The 19,974-nt window shown below is 47.9% G+C and overlaps 1 protein-coding gene across 1 annotated transcript; it reads right to left on the bottom strand.

Moving 5' to 3' along the window:
• Nucleotides 1-2,799: 2,799 nt before the first annotated feature.
• Nucleotides 2,800-15,556, bottom strand: rgmd (RGM domain family, member D). Its single transcript, XM_084693070.1, has 4 exons — nucleotides 15,477-15,556; nucleotides 13,661-13,809; nucleotides 9,166-9,662; nucleotides 2,800-5,871 (listed from the first exon to the last, which is right to left on the bottom strand). Exons 1-4 carry the CDS (start codon nucleotides 15,512-15,514, stop codon nucleotides 5,197-5,199), a joined length of 1,359 nt encoding a protein of 452 aa, XP_084549196.1. The 5' UTR covers nucleotides 15,515-15,556; the 3' UTR covers nucleotides 2,800-5,196.
• Between the last annotated feature and the right edge of the window lie 4,418 nt (nucleotides 15,557-19,974).

The following is a 19,974-nucleotide window of genomic DNA, read 5'->3' as shown; positions in this document are numbered from 1 at the left end:
TTTTTATTTCTTTTGATAAAGAAATGATGTTTGAAGAAAACAAAAACATCAATACAAAAAGTATTTCCGAAGACATATCAGCATTTACTTATGAAGACGCGGGTTACCTTGGCGACAGATGGCGCAATGGGGTGGTTGCCACGACAACGTACACACAGAGGCAGGTCAAGATGAGAACAGAGTTAGGATCATTCCTGACAGAACAGAGTTAGGATCATTCCTGACAGAACAGAGTTAGGGTCATTCCTGACAGAACAGAGTTAGGATCATTCCTGACAGAACAGAGTTAGGATCATTCCTGACAGAACAGAGTTAGGATCATTCCTGACAGAACAGAGTTAGGATCATTCCTGACAGAACAGAGTTAGGGTCATTCCTGACAGAACAGAGTTAGGGTCAGCCCTGACAGAACTCAACTGTTAGTTAAGCAACAAACTGACTAAAAAAGCAGCAACAACATATATTTCTATATATGTATTATACACACACATATAAACAGACACAGAGTTAGCAGCTGTCACCACTGGACTAATTAGGGTTGACACTTGAAGATCAAACTGTGGATTTAACGCTCCTCTCTTCACACTGAGGGGTCTCTCTCTTCCTCTCCTCCTTCCCTCTCTTCATCTTTCTTCCTTCCCTCTCTTCTCTCCTCCTCTCTCCTCCTCCCCTGATCCCCTCTCTTTCTATCCAAATCCATCTTCTTTAGACCAGAGAGGTTACCATTAGCAACAGAATAAGGGGCCGAAGAACTAAACGTGTTTTGTTCTCATCAGTGATAGAAGCTGACCCCTGACCCCCGACCCAACCCTGACGTACTGATAATACTAATACCACTAAATACTATTAATGAGTTTAACAAGTTTAAACTTAAAAGGAAACAGTAACTTCAGGTTGAAAGAGGAAAACCCATCGGTTTTGTTCCTTATACATTTATAGCTACTGCCGGGTTTAAATACATTTAAACAAAAAGAGAAAAAAACAAACAAATATTTTTAAAAGCAATTCTATTTTAGTGGTGTAGAATGTGGGGTTTAGAGCTAGTTTGGGGCATGCTCAGATTATTCATAACATACCATCTGGAACATTCCATCCACAACATCACATGACATCTGCTCCGTTGCTAGGCGCCCACAGCAGCGAGGGGGCTCCCCCGGTTGGCTCCATAGATGTGTATATATATATATCTATGGTTGGCTCCACCACTAACATGTCCTCCTTTCTGGGCTGGAATCCTTACTGCCTTTCCTTGGACAACAACAGGAGAGAAGAGGAGGTAGGAGAGAGGAGGAGAGGAGGTTGTTGAGAAGGAGAAGTGGAGGGTGAGAGAGGAGTAGAACCCTCATTGGAACCCTCCACCCTCTTGTTCTAGAACCCTCCTTTTTTAGAACATTTCCCTCCACCCACTGAAGATCTACAGCAGGTATCTTCTAAATTATTCAAATCAAATTAAACGTGGCCTTTAAAACAGCGTAGGTCGAGTACCAATTAAACGTGGCAACTGTGTTTATGTAGACGTGTGTCAGGAATAAAATGAGCCAGAGATGAGGTGTTGTGACGAGAAGAAACCTAACCAGAACCAAATCCACAACAGAACCAGTCCCACGGTAGAACCAGGGCCACAGTAGAACCAGCAGAACCAGTCCCACAGCAGAACCAGCCCCACAGTAGAACCAGTCCCACGGTAGAACCAGGGCCACAGTAGAACCAGCAGAACCAGTCTGACAGCAGAACCAGCCCCACAGCAGAACCAGGGCCACGGTAGAACCAGTCCCACAGTACAACCAGGGCCACAGTAGAACCAGCAGAACCAGTCCCACGGTAGAACCAGTCCCACTATAGAACTAGGGCCACAGTAGGCTGGTGAGGAGGGGGGTGGGGGTGAGGAGGGTTTGGGTCCGTCTGCAGAGCAGGGTCAAGGCACCACTACCTATGATGTTATCACACTGCCATGATTTAACCAACTTCCCATTTGTCATCATTATTCAGCCATTGCCGCAATCATACTTTTCTGACCATGCCCAATAGAGAGCCCAGGGGTTCAAGGTTATAAAGACAATGGTAATACTCATATTATGTCTGTATGTAGAAGCACAGAAACCTTCTAGGGGGTTACTAGGGAGCGGGTTTGCATTTTAAAGATGTTAAACTTCTGGTTCATCAGCACAATGCAACAAAAATATGTGAGAAAAGATACTGAATCTGTTGACTTGACTGGCACTGAGGCAAAGCTGTCTTCAAAAACTGGAGGATAAACGCTGTTTACAGGTCCTTCTGAAAGGGGAGTGTGCCCTCTGCCTGTGTGGCAGTGTCATAACAGCATGGTACACAATGCCGAACAGAACTTTTTTTATATAAAAAATAAAAAATAAAAAGTGTTCTGTCATAGTCTGAGAAACCAAACATTGAGTCCTGTTGACGTTTCTTGAAAACTTGCTGCTTTGATCATTTCATACTCACTATTAAAAGGATTGTTTTATAATTATTTATTTGATCAAGTAATTACTCAATGTCAAGGGTATATATTTATGTAATAATCAATTTGCTTATTTAGCCAATTATTTATCTAATTTAATCCGTTGTATTTCATGGTTATGTTAAGGTATTTATCAAACAGAAATGCTTGTTGGGGCTTTTCTCTTTATCTCCTTTTTTTCAATTTTACAATAAAAATACAAACTGGTTGACTGGTCCTTATCAGACTGAATGACTGGATGGTCTGGAGAGGAGAGAAAACAGGAAGTGAGATGAAGAGGGGAGGGACAGAAAGTCGAACCAAGTGATGATGTGAGGTCAGAGTGCAGTGAGGCAGTTCATCTTTATTACCATCCGTTTTTGATGCCCTCACGAATACCCTGCTCTGAGATACAACACATGAACCTCATACCCTGCTCTGAGATACAACACATGAACCTCATACCCTGCTCTGAGATACAACACATGAACCTCATACCCTGCTCTGAGATACAACACATGAACCTCATACCCTGCTCTGAGATACAACACATGAACCTCATACCCTGCTCTGAGATACAACACATGAACCTCATACCCTGCTCTGAGATACAACACATGAACCTCATACCCTGCTCTGAGATACAACACATGAACCTCATACCCTGCTCTGAGATATAAAACATGAACAATATCTTGTCTGATGGGGGATACAGCTTTCTGAGCTCCAGGCTGGGTGATGGGGGATACAGCTTTCTGACCTCCAGGCAGGGTGATGGGGGGTACAGCTTTCTGAGCTCCAGGCTGGGTGATGGGGGGTACAGCTTTCTGAGCTCCAGGCTGGGTGATGGGGGTACAGCTTTCTGACCTCCAGGCTGGGTGATGGGGGGTACAGCTTTCTGAGCTCCAGGCTGGGTGATGGGGGGTACAGGTTGCTGAGATCCAGGCTGGGTGATGGGGGTACAGCTTTCTGAGCTCCAGGCTGGGTGATGGGGGGTACAGGTTGCTGAGATCCAGGCTGGGTGATGGGGGTACAGCTTTCTGAGCTCCAGGCTGGGTGATGGGGGGTACAGGTTGCTGAGATCCAGGCTGGGTGATGGGGGTACAGCTTTCTGACCTCCAGGCTGGGTGATGGGGGGTACAGGTTGCTGAGCTCCAGGCTGGGTGTTCCCCAGAAGAGGGCACCCTTCAGTAAAGGTTTGGGGGAGATTGTCTCATCAAGAGAGAAAGGACTCTACACTCCGGTCTGTCAGAGGTGCTCCGGACCTGCATCCATCCCTTCTTTAGCTCACCAAGAGCTGGATTTGATGCAAATAATTCCCATCACTGCTGGAGATTAATCCTGTTATTAGGACAGGCTTAGGTTAGGGTTAGTTTATCAGGGATGGAGGGACAAGAGGAGAGAAGAGTTCAGCAGTAAAACTAAGAAATCACAAAATAAACACCTAACATCCAACACTTTTTTTATTATGTAAAATTAATGATTATAATAAAATGCAAAACACATATTAGTTAACTTTCCATAAAAGTATTCAACAATATCTAACTAAATCACAACAAATGTGTAAAACATTACAGTTAAAACATGTACACCATATAAAACACTTATATACAATCTTTCAATATATTATAATATAGAGATTTTGTTTCTTTACCTTGAAAGATAGGAAGGCAAGCAGCTTGATAAGGGAGTGGTTTGTCTTTGGGAGGATTATGATCACACCTTAATCTGGGAATGACTGACAATCACCCTCCACACACACACCCTGGTGGGTACTGACCCTCCACACACACACACACACACACACACACACACAAGTACTGACCCTCCACATACACACCCTTGTGAGTACTGACCTTCCACACACACACACGCTGGTGAGTTCTGACCCTCACAACACACACACGCTGGCACAAAGGGGAAGTACGTACCCGACATGGTGAGGTATACTGTGTTATATACCTTTTATCAGGCCTCTAAACTGGCATCAGTGTAACCCTACAGGAGGGTATCTCTCCAGGAGCAGGGTTGGAGTGTAACCCTACAGGAGAGTATCTCTCCTGGAGCAGGGTTTGATGTAACCCTACAGGAGAGTATCTCTCCAGGAGCAGGGTTTGATGTAACCCTACAGGAGAGTATCTCTCCAGGAGCAGGGTTGGAGTGCAAACCTACAGAAGGGTATCTCTCCAGGAGCAGGGTTGGAGTGTAACCCTACAGAAGCAAGGTTTGACAGATATGAAGGTATATGACACAGTACTTCCAAGAAATGTTACTCGGGATGGTCCTGAGTACCATGTCCTGTACCTCAGATTGCATGGACAGGGGTACTATGTCCTGTACCTTGTAGGTAGTCTTTACATTCAGTTGTTGAATACTCTGAATAACAAAACACAGTTTTGTGTAAATATGATGAGAACAATGGAGTGGACCACAAATCTGTTCCAAAACCATGAGCCACCTGGGTGTCTGTGCCAGTACAGACCATAATAATCAGGCACCAGGACTTGTTATTTACAAAAATCGATTTTGATGAAGCCGCCTTCAATCAGAGCAGAGTTCAACAGTCATTTTGGGATTTTCACATTTCAGAGTCTGTGTTAGTGCTAATCCAATGTACAGGTGTGTTAGTGCTGATCCAATGTACAGGTGTGTAGACGAGTGGGTGCGTGTGTGTACGCTGGGTCCTTCAGACCGTTTAGGGAGTGAAAGACAGGAGTCTCTCCTCCTCCTCCTCCTCCTCCTCACACCAGCAGCAGCAGCAGCAGCAGCAGAGTGTGTGTGGTGGGGAGGGGCACCCCCCTGCTGTGCAGGTGAGGAGTCCTGGGGGGGCTAGGGGCAGAGCCCTGCCTGAGTCTGGAGGGGGGCAAGGCCTTCAGATCCTGCAGCGCCCCGAACGCGGCCAGACAGAAGGCCGGGTCCCCGGTGGTCAGCAGGTCAAACACACACGACTGGAAATACACATCCTCCACCTGCAGTGTCTCCCGGCAACGAGCCGTGGCCTGCTCCACCGAGTAGACCTGGGGGGGCGGGGCCTTGGGGGGCGGGGCCCTGGGGGGCGGGGCAGGCCCCAGCGTGTGCTGTGTGATCAGCTGGCTGCGAGGACAGCCATGGAGACAGAGCTGCAGGCCCACCTCCTCCGGCCCCAGCATGTCCTCGGGGACCCGGATGGCGAAGGTCAGGTAAAGCCCCACACGGCGCACAATGATGGAGGCGCCCAGGTAGCGTGCCTGAATGTGGACATGGCGCCCAGCCGGGCCGGGGCGGTCCAGGATGAGCAGGCTGGATGCCTCACCCCCCCCACTGCCCCCCCCACTGCTGCTGCTGCCGTCCTGGAAGGCCGAGGGCAGGTCCTCAGTAGTAGCCTGGTACACCTTCTGATCAGTGCAGCCCTGGAACGACTTGAAGATCACCGTTATCTGAGGGAGGGAGGGAGGGAGGGAGGGAGGGAGGGAGGGAGGGAGGGAGGGAGGGAGGGAGGGAGGGAGGGAGGGAGGGAGGGAGGGAGGGAGGGAGGGAGGGAGGGAGGGAGGGAGGGAGGGAGGGAGGGAGGGAGGGAGGGAGGGAGGGAGGGAGGGAGGGAGGGAGGGAGGGAGGGAGGGAGGGAGGGAGGGAGGGAGGGGAGACCACAGGATGAATCATGAGGAGAGAAAGACTAATGCCCAAAACCACCACAGGGTGTCACCCCAGCATCACCCTTCCAACACTGAGATCTTTCTGCAGCTTGGGTGGTTAAACAGAGCATAACTAATGACTCTCTTACTACATTTATTCTAGTATTCTTACTGTGATAAGAAGACAGCTAACAAACTGTATGTAAAGAGACCATACTTGGTTTAACTGATGTTGACACAACCATCTCACATCAGCATGCACCCAAGCTTATCTCCTGCAGAGCATCCAGACTAGCTAGTCTATTCATAGATTTCATGTGACGTCACACAGTGGTCGCGGCGCCATCTTTAGGACTAAATTGCAAGATGCCGTTTAGCTGTTGTGCTGTGGGCTGTGATAACGGCAAATCACAAATAAATGGATCAACCTTTTACAATGTCACAAAAAACCCTGAACGTCGTAAGAAATTGATTAAAACATGTCATTTATAATTTGAGCATGTATAATGTTATTCTGTACAGCTAGCATAAGCAATATTTAGGCCGAACCCCAACACTCTGTACCCCTTACCCTAGCCCTTAGTTTACCCCTAGCCCTTATGTCTCGAAACTTAAGGGTAAGGGCTACACAGCCCTATGAAATGAGACACCACTTGGTTACGGTTACGTATATCAATGTCTCCAAAGCAAGTAGTTTCATGCACTGACATCAAACAAAATTCATTTGAAATTCATGCATGGAGTCCATTCATGGCTGATCAGAGAAATGCTGGACTGTTGTGCGTCACATACAAGCATACTAGATTTTTTTAAATGTTTCAATCAAGAACGTGGTTGCAAATACATATGTACAGGACTATGTAGAAAACAAAACAACATTTAAATGAATTATTTAAGCCGAAAATATTACATTTATGGGACTCTTGATGATCTGTCCGCCATTGTTGCAGATAGCGCAGTATTCACATACCCCTAGCTTTCAAGTAAGCTCCGGAGCTCACTTGGTTTTAAGGGGTGTATACCCCTTCGTCTTAGCCCTACCCCTTGATCAAAAAGAGTATTGGGACACCACTTACTTTCACGGGAAAGCGCAAAACTAAGGGTTAGGGGTAAGGGCTAGGGGTAAGACAGAGTATTGGGATTCGGCCTTAGGCTACATTAGTAATGTTAGCGTTATATGGTTGAATTATGTTATGTTGCTACTTGTTGGAGTGGCGTTAGTATGCTAAACAACGTTTTATTTGGTGTCCTGATGGTGTCCTAATGGGATATTACAACAGAACCTGATGGCTATTCAGTTCAGTGATAAACGCTATTCGTGTTCTCCAGTGTATGGAGAGGGATTGTGGGCGAGGTAAATGTAGATGTCAGCAAAAGTCAAATTTGTCAAATCAGTTTTTACTACACTTTAGTGCAATAGGGGAATCAATCTCGCAACCTTCAGATTACTAGTCCGATTCCCTAACCACTCAGCCATCTGACTCCCAAGACCAGACCAGACCTAGGACCAGTACCAGACCTGGACTAGGACCAGTACCAAACCTAGGACCAGTACCCGACCAGGGGTGGTACCAGTACCAGACCGAGGACCAGTTCCAGACCAGACCTAGGACCAGTACCAAACCAGACCAGACCTAGGACCAGTACCAAACCAGAGCTAGGACCAGTACCAGACCAGGGCAAGGACCAGTACCAGACCTAGGACCAGTACCAGACCAAGGCTGGAACCAGTACCAGACCTAGAACTGGGACCAGACCAGGGCTAGCTGAGTATTCCTGGTTTCTCAGGAGAGTTTGAGAGCATCCATCAGAGGGGTGACGCCGCTTCAGACAGGGTGAGAGGGGAATGTGGAGCACCTTAATCACTACCATATGACCCGTTAACACAGAAGCACTCAACCATGGCCCCAGCCAACACTTCTCTCACACTCTGTCTCTCACACACTCTGTGTCTCTCTCTCACACTCTGTGTCTCTCTCTCACACTCTGTGTCTCTCTCTCACACTCTGTGTCTCTCTCTCACACTCTGTGTCTCTCTCACACACTCTGTGTCTCTCTCACACACTCTGTGTCTCTCTCACACACTCTGTCTCTCTCACACACTCTGTGTCTCTCTCACACTCTGTGTCTCTCTCACACTCTGTGTCTCTCTCACACTCTGTGTCTCTCTCACACTCTGTGTCTCTCTCACACTCTGTGTCTCTCTCACACTCTGTGTCTCTCTCACACTCTGTGTCTCTCTCACACTCTGTGTCTCTCTCACACTCTGTGTCTCTCTCACACTCTGTGTCTCTCTCACACTCTGTGTCTCTCTCACACTCTGTGTCTCTCTCACACTCTGTGTCTCTCTTAAGGCCAAATTATACTTCTCCGACTCCGTTATGGACAGACGCACGCACGGACTCGGACGGATTGGTTGAATTTATACTGCTCCGACGGCTCTGCGTGCTGAAAGCAATTCACCGCCAGTACAGTAGATGGCACTGCGATGCTAGCTAGGTTATCGAAAAGTCGGAGCAAATTTACAAATTAGCCGTTTCATCAATAAAATAAACAAATTTTCAGCAACTACACTGCCCATTTCTCGTCACATTTTAATTTAGATGCTGATTTACATGTACTGTTTAGCTGAAATATGAATTGTAAATTTAAAGCAATGGCGGTCAAAGGATTCTGTTCGTCTTGTTGGTCACGGCAACCCCGCCCCCGATGCAAGTGGTTCTTAATACGGACCAATCACAGCCAAGGGGTATCCGTAAAATGACGGACTGACGGACAGTCAGGAAAATCAGGAGGTGCACGTAGAGCTCTGCGAGGGGTTCGGAGAGGGAGTTCCTTGACGGAGAGGGCGTTCCCTGTGTGCGTGTCCGTAAAAACGCAGAAGTATAAATTGGCCTTTACACATTGTGTGTCACACACACACACACACACACACACACACACACACACACACACACACACACACACACACACACACACACACACACTAACCCTATGCAACAAAACATGAAAGGCGCTAATAAAAGTTATTATGATTATCATCATCAAGTTCAAAGCCCTTAGCTCCAGTTTCCCCGCCCGTCTCCAAGCCCCGCCTACCTTGCTGGTTGCCGTGGCGCTGGATCCCTGGACGACAGGTACGTTGGTGACCTGCACGGACAGGTAGCGGTTGTCTATAAGAGGCCACGCCCCCTCCACCTTGCAGGTCTGGAACTCCTCCCTGAATGTTCGCAGGTGGGGGTCCCCGAACAGGCTGCAGTGGGCATACCTGCCCAGGTGCCCAGCGGCCAGGGCGCGGCTCTCATAGTCACAGAGCCGGGGGAGGGGAGGCCGGGGGGTGCCGGGGGCCCTGGCGGGGGAGGTGGGCCCGTCGGAGGAGCAGTTGTGCTGTGAAAACAGCTCCTTGATGCGGAACACGGCCGAGTGGTACACCAGGTCTCCTCTGCAGCTGCGAGCGGTACGGCGGGTGCAGAGAGCATACGCCCGCAAGGAGATGCAGTAGTCCGGCTGCATCTCCTCCTGGAGCCCACTGGAGGGCGACGTCGAGGTCACGTACTCTGCGTTGCAGCGCTGGATACGACACTGCTGACAGTGAGCTGGAGCAGAACAAGAAACAGAACAGTCAGAACACAATGAACAGTCACTATGCCATCTCAGCCAGTCGTAACAGTCATTATGACATGTCAGCCAGTCAGAACCATAGACATAAAAGAGTAGACGCCACATTGGCTGCTGGGCGCAAGAATTGCGGCCACCATCTTGGAAAGGTCAAGTTCCTCGTTGCTTAGCATCAGAATTAACAAGATGCCAGCACTGTGCAGCATATTTCTGCTCAAATCAGCAGACAATCGCAAACAGGGATCAGGGGATTACTTTTCACAAGTAATATTTACCATTACCATACTATTGGTTGTATTTTGTGAAGATAATAACCATGTCCTGTATCATAGCTACATGCACGACCTTTACAGCGAAGCAAACCGCGTGACAATCAGTTTGGTATTCAGTTCGGTATGAGTAATTAAATGCGCCGACAGCTCATTGCCCCAACTAAACAGATTACACTGACTGAAGCGATCGTACCTTTCCAAGATGGCGGCCCCACGTCTAATCAGCGCCAGTAGGCAGTACATTAACATTTATGCATTTGAACAGTAGTGTTTGATGCAGCGTCTATTCTTTATTATGTCTCTGGTCAGAACAGTCACTATGACATATCAGACAATCAGAGCATTGCTCTCCCAATAGCAAACCGTCAAAAGTTACATGGTCTGGCCTAATGTGGTCCATAGTAATGTTCATGGTCTGGCCTAATGTGGTCCATAGTAATGTTCATGGTCTGGCCTAATGTGGTCCATAGTAATGTTCATAGTCTGGCCTTATGTGGTCCATAGTAATGTTCATGGTCTGGCCTAATGTGGTCCATAGTAATGTTCATGGTCTGGCCTAATGTGGTCCATAGTAATGTTCATAGTCTGGTTCACAGCTCATTGAGTTGGGACAACTCAACAGAACTGACATTATATTGAAGAAATTATCTTGAGACACTGTTCCTGTGAGCACTGGGGCCACAAAAATAGTAAAAGGGAACTATTTGTGCTTTTTCAAGCCATGGCAACAGGTTAACCAATCATGAAGCTGCTTTTTGGGGTGCCGCAGTGGAACCATTTTGGAGGAGGGGCGTGGTCCTGTCAATCAAACATGTAATGTTGTCCAACCACTGGGTTACACCTGGGTAATGGAAATCTTAACAGACTTTTACAAAAGCCAAAATGATTTCTGATGCACACCCCTACAAAAACAAGACTTATCCATCTTATTCAAGTTCAGGTCTGGATCTCCAGGTTCTGGTATGGTTATCCAGGGTCTGGTCTATGTTCAGGTCTGGTTCAGGTTCTCCAGGTTCTAGTATGGTTCTCCAGGGTCTGGTCTATGTTCAGGTCTGGTTCTCCAGATTCTGGTATGGTTCTCCAGGGTCTGGTCTATGTTCAGGTCTGGTTCAGGTTCTGGTATGGTTCTTCAGGGTCTGGTTTATGTTCTGGTCTGGTTCAGGTTCTGGTATGGTTCTTCAGGGTCTGGTTTAATTTCTGGTCTGGTTCAGGTTCTCCTGGTTCTGGTACGGTTCTCCAGGGTCTGGTCTATGTTCTGGTCTGGTTCAGGTTCTCCTGGTTCTGGTACGGTTCTCCAGGGTCTGGTCTATGTTCTGGTCTGGTTCAGGTTCTCCTGGTTCTGGTATGGTTCTCCAGGGTCTGGTCTATGTTCTGGTCTGGTTCAGGTTCTCCTGGTTCTGGTATGGTTCTCCAGGGTCTGGTCTATGTTCTGGTCTGGTTCAGGTTCTCCTGGTTCTGGTATGGTTCTCCAGGGTCTGGTCTATGTTCTGGTACTCCAGGGTCTGGTCTGGTACTCCAGGGTCTGGTCTGGTACTCCAGGGTCTGGTGTATGTTCTGGTCTGGTTCTGGTCCTGGCGTGCAGAGGCCTGCAGCACAGACGGCCTGGTTCGTTCCTGCTTCACGACCAGCTGGAACAAAACTAACCCGAACCTAGAGCAGGAAGTGAAAAACTGCAAGCCTAAATCTGAACGTAAATACACTTCTGATACGACAGGTGACTTCTTTGTTGGTTTTGAGCTTCTTGTTTTGGATGGAAGATCGAGAGTTTCCCAGCACCCAAGCACCCGTTTAGCAGTAAACACAACTGTTCTGTTTTAGCTCCAAGATAAGCCCCCTGCAAGGCAGTCAGAAACGAGCTGTTTCTGTAAAAAATATATTATAACATTAAAAATAATATGTTTGTTTAACAGATGCTTTTAGCCACAGCAACATTTGGTGAGGGATCCTACCAGCGATCTCTTTCTCTGCAGTCATAGGCTCTAACCACTGAGCTGTACCCAGCTAGGTCAGAATAACAGTACATTCAGCTCTAGTATTTAAGTTAAGGAGGAGAATCCTGTTGCCATCTTCCACCACCCCCTCCCCTCCTGGAAAGAGGGAGACCGAGTCTCCTGTGAGAGCAGGGTGTGGGAGGCTAGACCCTAGCCTTTCTACCTCCCTAACCCTAACCCAACCACAAGCACAGGGGTCACAGTGGAGCTGATCCCTGCTCCACACAATCACTGCCTGTTGAAACATCAACAACAAAACAGGTCTTTGTAGCTGACCACAGAGAGCACCCAACAGGAGGCGGCAGGAAAGTAGTGGGGGTGTGTGTTTAGTGTGAGTTGAGCGTTGTGTGTGTGAGAGTTGTGTGAGTTGAGAGGGGTGTGTGTTTGTGTTGTGAGTGTGTTTGTGTGTGTTTAGTGCGAGTTGAGTGTTGTGTATGTGTGTGTGAGAGTTGTGTGGGTTGAGAGGGGTGTGTGTTTGTGATGTGAGTGTGTTTGTGTGTGTTTGAGTGTTGTGCTGAATGTATCAAAGGCTAAAAAGGGGCTCTCAGCATTTAGTCTTCATTAGGTTCCAGTGACTTTTGACTAACATATTTAAAATTGGGTTGAATAATTACCAGTTGTATGGGGTTAAATGGGTTCTACTTGAGACATCAACATGTTAAAACGCTGAAAAGGTCCGGAAAACAACAAAACAGCAAGCTCAAGTCTGGAACAAGAACGGTAAAAATGCACATTTCGGAGTTATGGGGATTGGTCCATCCAAATGTACCAGGTATTCAGTTGAAATGTTTTACTAATAAATATGCAACATCGTTTTGCTCACTGGGGACATTTTACTAACAGAAACAACACAGACCATTTGTTCGTTTGGAACTGTGGCAACATTTACGTAAGGTAGATCTTGTAATGTAGTGTAAGAAGTTTAATTCGGCTATATTACAAGCGTCAGTAGAGGCAGAGAGACGGCGGCCATCGTCTCTACAGTGTTCATGTAACAGTAAGACAGGCTGTTCGGTCAGCTAGGCAGGCCACGGAGTCAAGCTCACAACATGGTAGCAAATCAAGCATGAATGAAACACTACACCGTCGAATAAAAAACCTGTAAGGTACCCAACAGTTTATGTCTTGGCTACAAAGTAATAGTTGGGACAACAAATTAAAAACATTCGTGGAACGTTCGCTCTCGTCCAAGCGAGCACACTGCCAAACTAGACCTTTAGTTAGTAGCCTGGAAGTTACAAAGTAACATTAGCTACGCTAAATTGAGAGGTAACGTTAGCTAGCTAGCTCAAGGTTGCAAAAAAAGGCTATGCTTGTTAGCCATTAAGTTTTAACTTCGGCTTTGTGATGACAACATTGGATTTCTCCAAACCAAATAATAAGTAAAGTTGTTTTATCCAGTTCGTCAGCTGGAGAAAACTTTGCCCAGAAATGAGGTCGTGCAGCAGCCAATAAACTACAGAAGCTCTTGAGCTACCGTGTCTCTATCAAGATGTCTCCCAGAAGAAAACAATTTGCCTAAAAAGAATTATAACTATTGTTTAAATGTATAAACGTTCACTCATCCCTACCAGCCTCATACTATACATAATAAGTGATGCGTAGCCCAAAACAATGCTTGAAACCAAGAATGTTTTCCCATCACCATTCCACGGTTCGGGGAAACTGTTCAACTGTACGTGCAGGAGTTGGAGGAGAAGAGCCCCATCGTACCTGGTCGCAGCAGCAGGCAGGATAAGACCATGGTCAGGGTTAAACAGTTCCAAAGCTGCAGCTTAGCCACGTTGTGAGGTCCGCTTCTCCCCATACCAATCCATCCAGTTAGAATGAAGAACTTCGACTGCTTCTCATGGACGCTGGAGCTGCGGAAAATTACACAAAATTTCGTCTCCTTTCCAAAATGCTGTCATTCAAAAGGCGCCCCTTCCGTCGGGGCGGCTCTACGTGGGAGGGGTGGAGCCGCGGCGATTGTCGGCCAATGAAATACAAATGATTCGTTAACTACTTGATATTTACGTGTGGTTTGCGGTAATCACGGGACACGGCCACTGGAACATGTTTTTACATAACAACAAAGGCTTTACGGTCAAGCTATTACGACCAAAACATTCGAATAAATAGAGGCCCTTTACAGTAGGCCTACTTAACGTTTACATATCTAATTACTCTTAAATAACAAAAAAGCATCGCATACTGCGACCTAGCTGCTAACCCTATGCGCTGTTGTGAAGCAAACTCCTGTAAAGCTCGTAACTGTCGAAGGAACAACTCATATTGACCAAGAATTGCAACGTCACTTAATGTATGCTTTCTTTGGCATTAGTTTGTTGAAATGCCACAGGACTGTATCCCCACAATGATGGACTTTTAAAATGTTTTTTATACATATAAATAGTATGAAAAGTAAATCGATATAAAAACTGTCTGTGGTTTGACAAGTCGTCCAATAAAGTATACATTCTCTCATCGAAACCTCTCAGCTATGATTTTGTTCCATTACATTCAGCAACTTGTATGTTTCTCCTTTGTGGCCAACTTTCCACCTCTTGAACCACACTGTCTTTCATTTTCCCAGCTGTGAAGCCGGGCTGGGCAGCGCTCACACACACATGCTCACCCACCCACGCTCACACACATAAATAATTACAATGGACCCAGCTAATTACAGTATATAATATTACTGTAAAGAAATCCATCACAATATCCTCCTGGATCCATGAAGGTTGTCAGATGTTAGACTCCTGTTGCTCAATGATGATCTCTTCTCTGGCTCGGTTAGAGTGAAGTGAACCCAGGCAGGTACGGGATCACTGGTTTCACTACAAATGCTAGCAGCTCTGAGACTCACACTAGTGTTATTCTCCCCCTGGCCCCCTGGCCCCCCGGCCCCCTGGCCCCCTGGCCCCCTGGCCCCCTGGCCCCCTGGCCCCCCACCTCCCCCTGGCCCCCTGGCCCCCTGGCCCCCTGGCCCCCCACCTCCCTGTGGCCCCCCGGCCCCCCCATTTTGTCTGATGTATCCACTGCAGGGGAACGAGGAGCTCCAACCAGGTGGAACATGGGGATTGTTCTGTCCTGCCAGAGGTTCTGCTCTGTCACAGAGAGGCCTGTGAGCTTACCTCCCTGGAGGCCCCCTCCCTGGAGGCCCCCTCCCTGGAGGCCCCCTGACTGGAGGCTCTGACTGACTACTCTGCCTGACTAAGTTAATTCTGGAAGCTGACTGTTGGGATCTTGCACACATGCAAAAACAGGTCTGCAAATAGGACAGGCTGTCCACAGGAGAAGATTGCAGCAAAGCGTTGTTGATGCTGTGAATGCAGGAGACACTGTAGCAAAGTGTTGTTGATGCTGCGAATGCAGGAGACACTGCAGCAAAGTGTTGTTGATGCTGTGAATGCAGGAGACACTGTAGCAAAGTGTTGTTGATGCTGTGAATGCAGGAGACACTGCAGCAAAGCGTTGTTGATGCTGTGAATGCAGGAGACACTGCAGCAAAGCATTGTTGATGCTGTGAATGCTGTGTTTGTCTCACCTGTCAGGTTGAGGAGTAGTAGCATGGATGGATAACATTTCCTAGGATGAAGAAAAACAAGGAAAACATTTAGTTTAATTATATGACTATCAATTATATTTGCATGTTCACTGACATCCAAAGACTTTATGTGCGGTCAGTGTCAACCGTAATAAAGATGCTGATCTATCATCCCAGCAGCACCGACGTTGCAGCAGTCTGGGGAGAGTATGTGGGGGAGTTCCAGGGGTGTGGGTGGAGGGAGTTCCAGAGGTGTGGGTGTAGGGGGTCCAGAGGTGTGGAGGGGGTCCAGAGGTGTGGAGGGGGGTCCAGAGGTGTGGAGGGGGTCCAGAGGTGTGGAGGGGGGTCCAGAGGTGTGGGTGGAGGGGGTCCAGAGGTGTGGAGGGGGGTCCAGAGGTGTGGGTGGAGGGGGTCCAGAGGTATGGAGGGGGTCCAGAGGTGTGGAGGGGGTCCAGAGGTGTGGAGGGGGTCCAGAGGTGTGGAGGGGGTCCAGAGGTGTGGGTGTGGAGGTACGAGGATCCATGTTGGCCAAGCTGAAGTGAAGATTGTCTCCGTGGATTCATTAAAGATCTTTTGTCCTTTGAGGAGGTGAAGCTCCCTGGTCAGTGAGCAGGTAAGGCTCCCTGGTCAGTGAAGCACAGCACTGCTCTACAGGTGGCTTCCTCCCTGCCCCACCCCCCTCCATACCCCCCCTTCCTCCCTGGCCCACCCCCCTCCAAACCCCCCCTTCCTCCCTGCCCCACCCCCCTCCATACCCACTCTACCTCCCTGCTCCCACCCCCCTCTATAGAGTATCTGTCCAGATTGACAATGAGAGAAAGACCTAGGGGATTTCTGAAACCCAGATGAGGAACAGAGATTTACGTCTGAATATATTTATAGACAGACTTTCAGGTATCTAAAGTTAACTATTTAAGGCATCTATAATTAGATACCTAACTCATGAATGTAGCTCTTGTTAGATGACTAGCTCTTGGCTGGAACTGCAGTTAAACAACTATCTGGAGTTATGTATACTCATTATAATTAATAATATCATGTTTTGTTTTCATTCAAAACAATGTGAAGGGGGATTTGAACTTACGAACACTTCCATCTATCTACAGTGATGTTCTACCACTGAGCTACATCCATCCCTTATATATATCCAGTTAGTTAACCAACTCTTGAAGGTATCTATGGTTAGTTAACTAACTCTTGAAGGTATCTATGGTTAGTTGACTAACTCTTGAAGGTATCTATGGTTAGTTAACTAACTCTTGAAGGTATCTATAGTAAGTTAACTAACTCTTGAAGTTATCTATGGCTAGATAACCAACTCTTGAAGGTATCTATGGTTAGTTAACTAACTCTTGAAGGTATCTATGGTTAGATAACCAACTCTTGAAGGTATCTATGGTTAGTTAACTAACTCTTGAAGGTATCTATGGTTAGTTAACTAACTCTTGAAGGTATCTATGGTTAGATAACCAACTCTGGAAGGTATCTATGGTTAGTTAACTAACTCTTGAACATATCTATGGTTAGTTAACTAACTCTTGAAGGTATCTATGGTAAGTTAACTAACTCTTGAGGGTATCTATGGCTAGATAACCAACTCTTGAAGGTATCTATGGTTAGTTAACTAACTCTTGAAGGTATCTATGGTTAGATAACCAACTCTTGAAGGTATCTATGGTTAGTTAACTAACTCTTGAAGGTATCTATGGTTAGATAACCAACTCTTGAAGGTATCTATGGTTAGTTAACTAACTCTTGGTATAGGTACGGCAGAGAGGTGCACAGGTGTGTGTGTGTGTACGTTTGTGTGTGTGTCAGAGTGACTCACCTCAGGTGTGTGTGTTTGCAGCTCAGCAGGCGATGTTACCCTGGTTACTCCACAGTCTCCGTGGGCAACTGAGCCCAGTAACTACTTGCTCTGACAGAGAAAACCCAGACCCAGACCAGACCACAGAGAGGAGTTAAGGCTCAGGGCAGCTGTTTGCTGCAGGAATCGGCACTTTGATTAGGAAGGTTCCCTGTGAGCGATGGGCCTTAATTCCTGCATATCTGGGCAGGGCATCGGCACAGAGCTGGACAAAGGAAGAGAGTGGAAAATGGACTAGAGAACATTCACATGCTTGCATGCATTCAAACACACACATTCAGAAATACACATCCATACACACACACATTCATAGACATTCATTGTTCTTTGGCTTGACAACATGTGTCGCTTTTGGATGGTGTCCCATATTATATACAGGCTTGTAAGGCAGAGACAGACAGACAGACAGACAGACAGACAGACAGACAGGCAGGCAGGCAGGCAGGCAGGCAGGCAGGCAGGCAGGCAGGCAGGCAGGCAGGCAGACAGGCAGACAGACAGGCAGACTGGCAGACTGGCAGACTGACAGGCAGACAGACAGACAGACAGACAGACAGACAGACAGACAGGCAGACAGGCAGACAGACAGGCAGACTGGCAGACAGACAGGCAGACAGACAGATAGGCAGACAGGCAGGCAGGCAGGCAGGCAGGCAGGCAGGCAGACAGACTGGCAGACAGGCAGACAGGCAGACAGTCATGCAGACAGACATGCAGACAGACAGACAGACAGGCAGGCAGGCAGGCAGACTGGCAGACTGGCAGACAGACAGACAGGCAGACAGATAGGCAGACAGGCAGGCAGGCAGGCAGACAGACAGACTGGCAGACAGGCAGACTGGCAGACAGTCATGCAGACAGACATGCAGACAGACATGCAGACAGACAGACAGACAGGCAGGCAGACAAGCAGACAGGCAGACAGGCAGACTGGCAGACTGGCAGACAATCATGCAGACAGACATGCAGACAGACAGGCCAGCAGACATACATGATAGCATTGTAGAGCAGAGTAAGGAAACGTTTAGAGTGGAGTAGAATAGAAAGGAGTAGAGTACAGTAGAGTAGATGAAGCAAGGTATACAGTGTCCAACTATCATTCAGCATTGTGGATTCATAATGAAACTCTGATGTTTGAGTTGAAAACCGACACCTAACCCTAACCCTACACCATGCTTGTCTCTGTACCATGCAGCCTGCTCCTCCTCCTCCTCTTCCCCCTCCTCCTCTCCTCCTCCTCTTCTCCCCCCTCCTCCTCTTCCTCCCTCCTCCTCCTCCTCCTCCCCAGTCTGCCAGCTGCTCCTCCAGACAGCTGCTTGGCTCATTCTCCAGGCTGAGCAGACATTTTACAGTCCAGGCTCTGTTGTGTTTCAGTGATCCACGGCTATTTCTACTGGTAATCCCAGCTCAAGCCCCTTTTCTCTCTCTCTCTCACACACACACACACACACACATACACACACACACACACACTCACACACACAGTCATAAACTCCCAACTGTGTAGTGTGAGAGAGGAGGGTGTTGGCACTGCATGACTCACATTGTTTCCAGGCAGCAGGCCGGACCTCCAGGGTGGGGGTCAGGGTCTGAGGCCCACCGAGGAGCCAGGAGCCTGGCTGGCCCCGCAGAGCCCATCCCTGCCTGGAGGAGGCATGTGGCCCCGCAGAGCCCGTCTGGCGACAGGGAGGCATGTTACACAGAGACTGTGTGTCTGTTGTCAAGAGAACACATTCTTATACTGTCCAACATGCACTGAGTTATGCATGTCGCCCAACAAACTCACGCACTAACTCTCTCCCTCCCTTCTACACACACACACACACACACACACACACACAGTGACCCTGCTTCCAGTTGTTGTCTCATACAGCAGGTGTGAGAGAGGCAGTAGGAGGCTCTTGGACTTTGCAGCCTGCGTGAGTGTGCATGTGTGTGTGTTTGGAGTGTGTGTATGCATGTGTGTGTGTGTTTGGAGTGTGTGTATGTATGTGTGTGTGTGTGTTTGGAGTGTGTGTATGTATGTGTGTGTGTCTGTGACAATTCCTATTGTTCCAGACAAGTTCAGTGGAAGCAACCTACCTATAGCTGTATGTTCTACCCAGCTCTGCTATAATTTCCTGGATTCATGAGCTGTGGAAACCCAGGGCAGGGGCTCACTAAACTCACACACACACGTGCACACACACGCGCACACACACACACACACACACAAGCACACACACATGCACACACACACGGGAGGAGGACCTACAGCCAATGTAGCAGTAGACTGACACAAAAAAACGGAAATAAAAGATGACAGAATTCGAAAAACAAGAGAAAGTGTTGTGGTGACATCATGATTATTGGGGGTGGGGCTATTAGGAGGCCAGGCAGAGCAGTCAGGGAGTGGGGGGGCGGGGGGCAGGAAACCGGGGCAGAGCAGGCAGGGAGTGGGGGGGCGGGGGGCAGGAAACCGGGGCAGAGGCAATTTGAGAAGCTGAGGGTTGTTAGTCTGCAGCTGTCTGCCCTTCAACCTCACGCTCTTTCCATCTCTTCTTCAAGTTCTCTCTCTTTCCATCTCTTCTTCAACTTCTCTCTTTCCATCTCTTCTTCAACTTCTCTCTTTCCATCTCTTCTTCAACTTCT

This window comes from Hypomesus nipponensis, chromosome 26, assembly GCF_054491055.1.
Source record: "Hypomesus nipponensis isolate SF chromosome 26, ASM5449105v1, whole genome shotgun sequence".
In the NCBI taxonomy this organism is placed as follows: Eukaryota; Metazoa; Chordata; class Actinopteri; order Osmeriformes; family Osmeridae; genus Hypomesus; species Hypomesus nipponensis.
This window is presented reverse-complemented; position numbering and strand designations above follow the sequence as displayed.

Bases quoted from the DNA above. Each gene is read 5' to 3' on its own strand.
- rgmd (XM_084693070.1), bottom strand. From the start codon at position 15,514: ATGTTATCCATCCATGCTACTACTCCTCAACCTGACAG. The intron at 9,663-13,660 runs GTACGATGGGGC...GTTCTGCTCCAG, and splicing joins CTGCCTGCTGCTGCGACCAG to CTCACTGTCAGCAGTGTCGT. The intron at 5,872-9,165 runs GTAGGCGGGGCT...TCCCTCCCTCAG, and splicing joins GCGCCACGGCAACCAGCAAG to ATAACGGTGATCTTCAAGTC.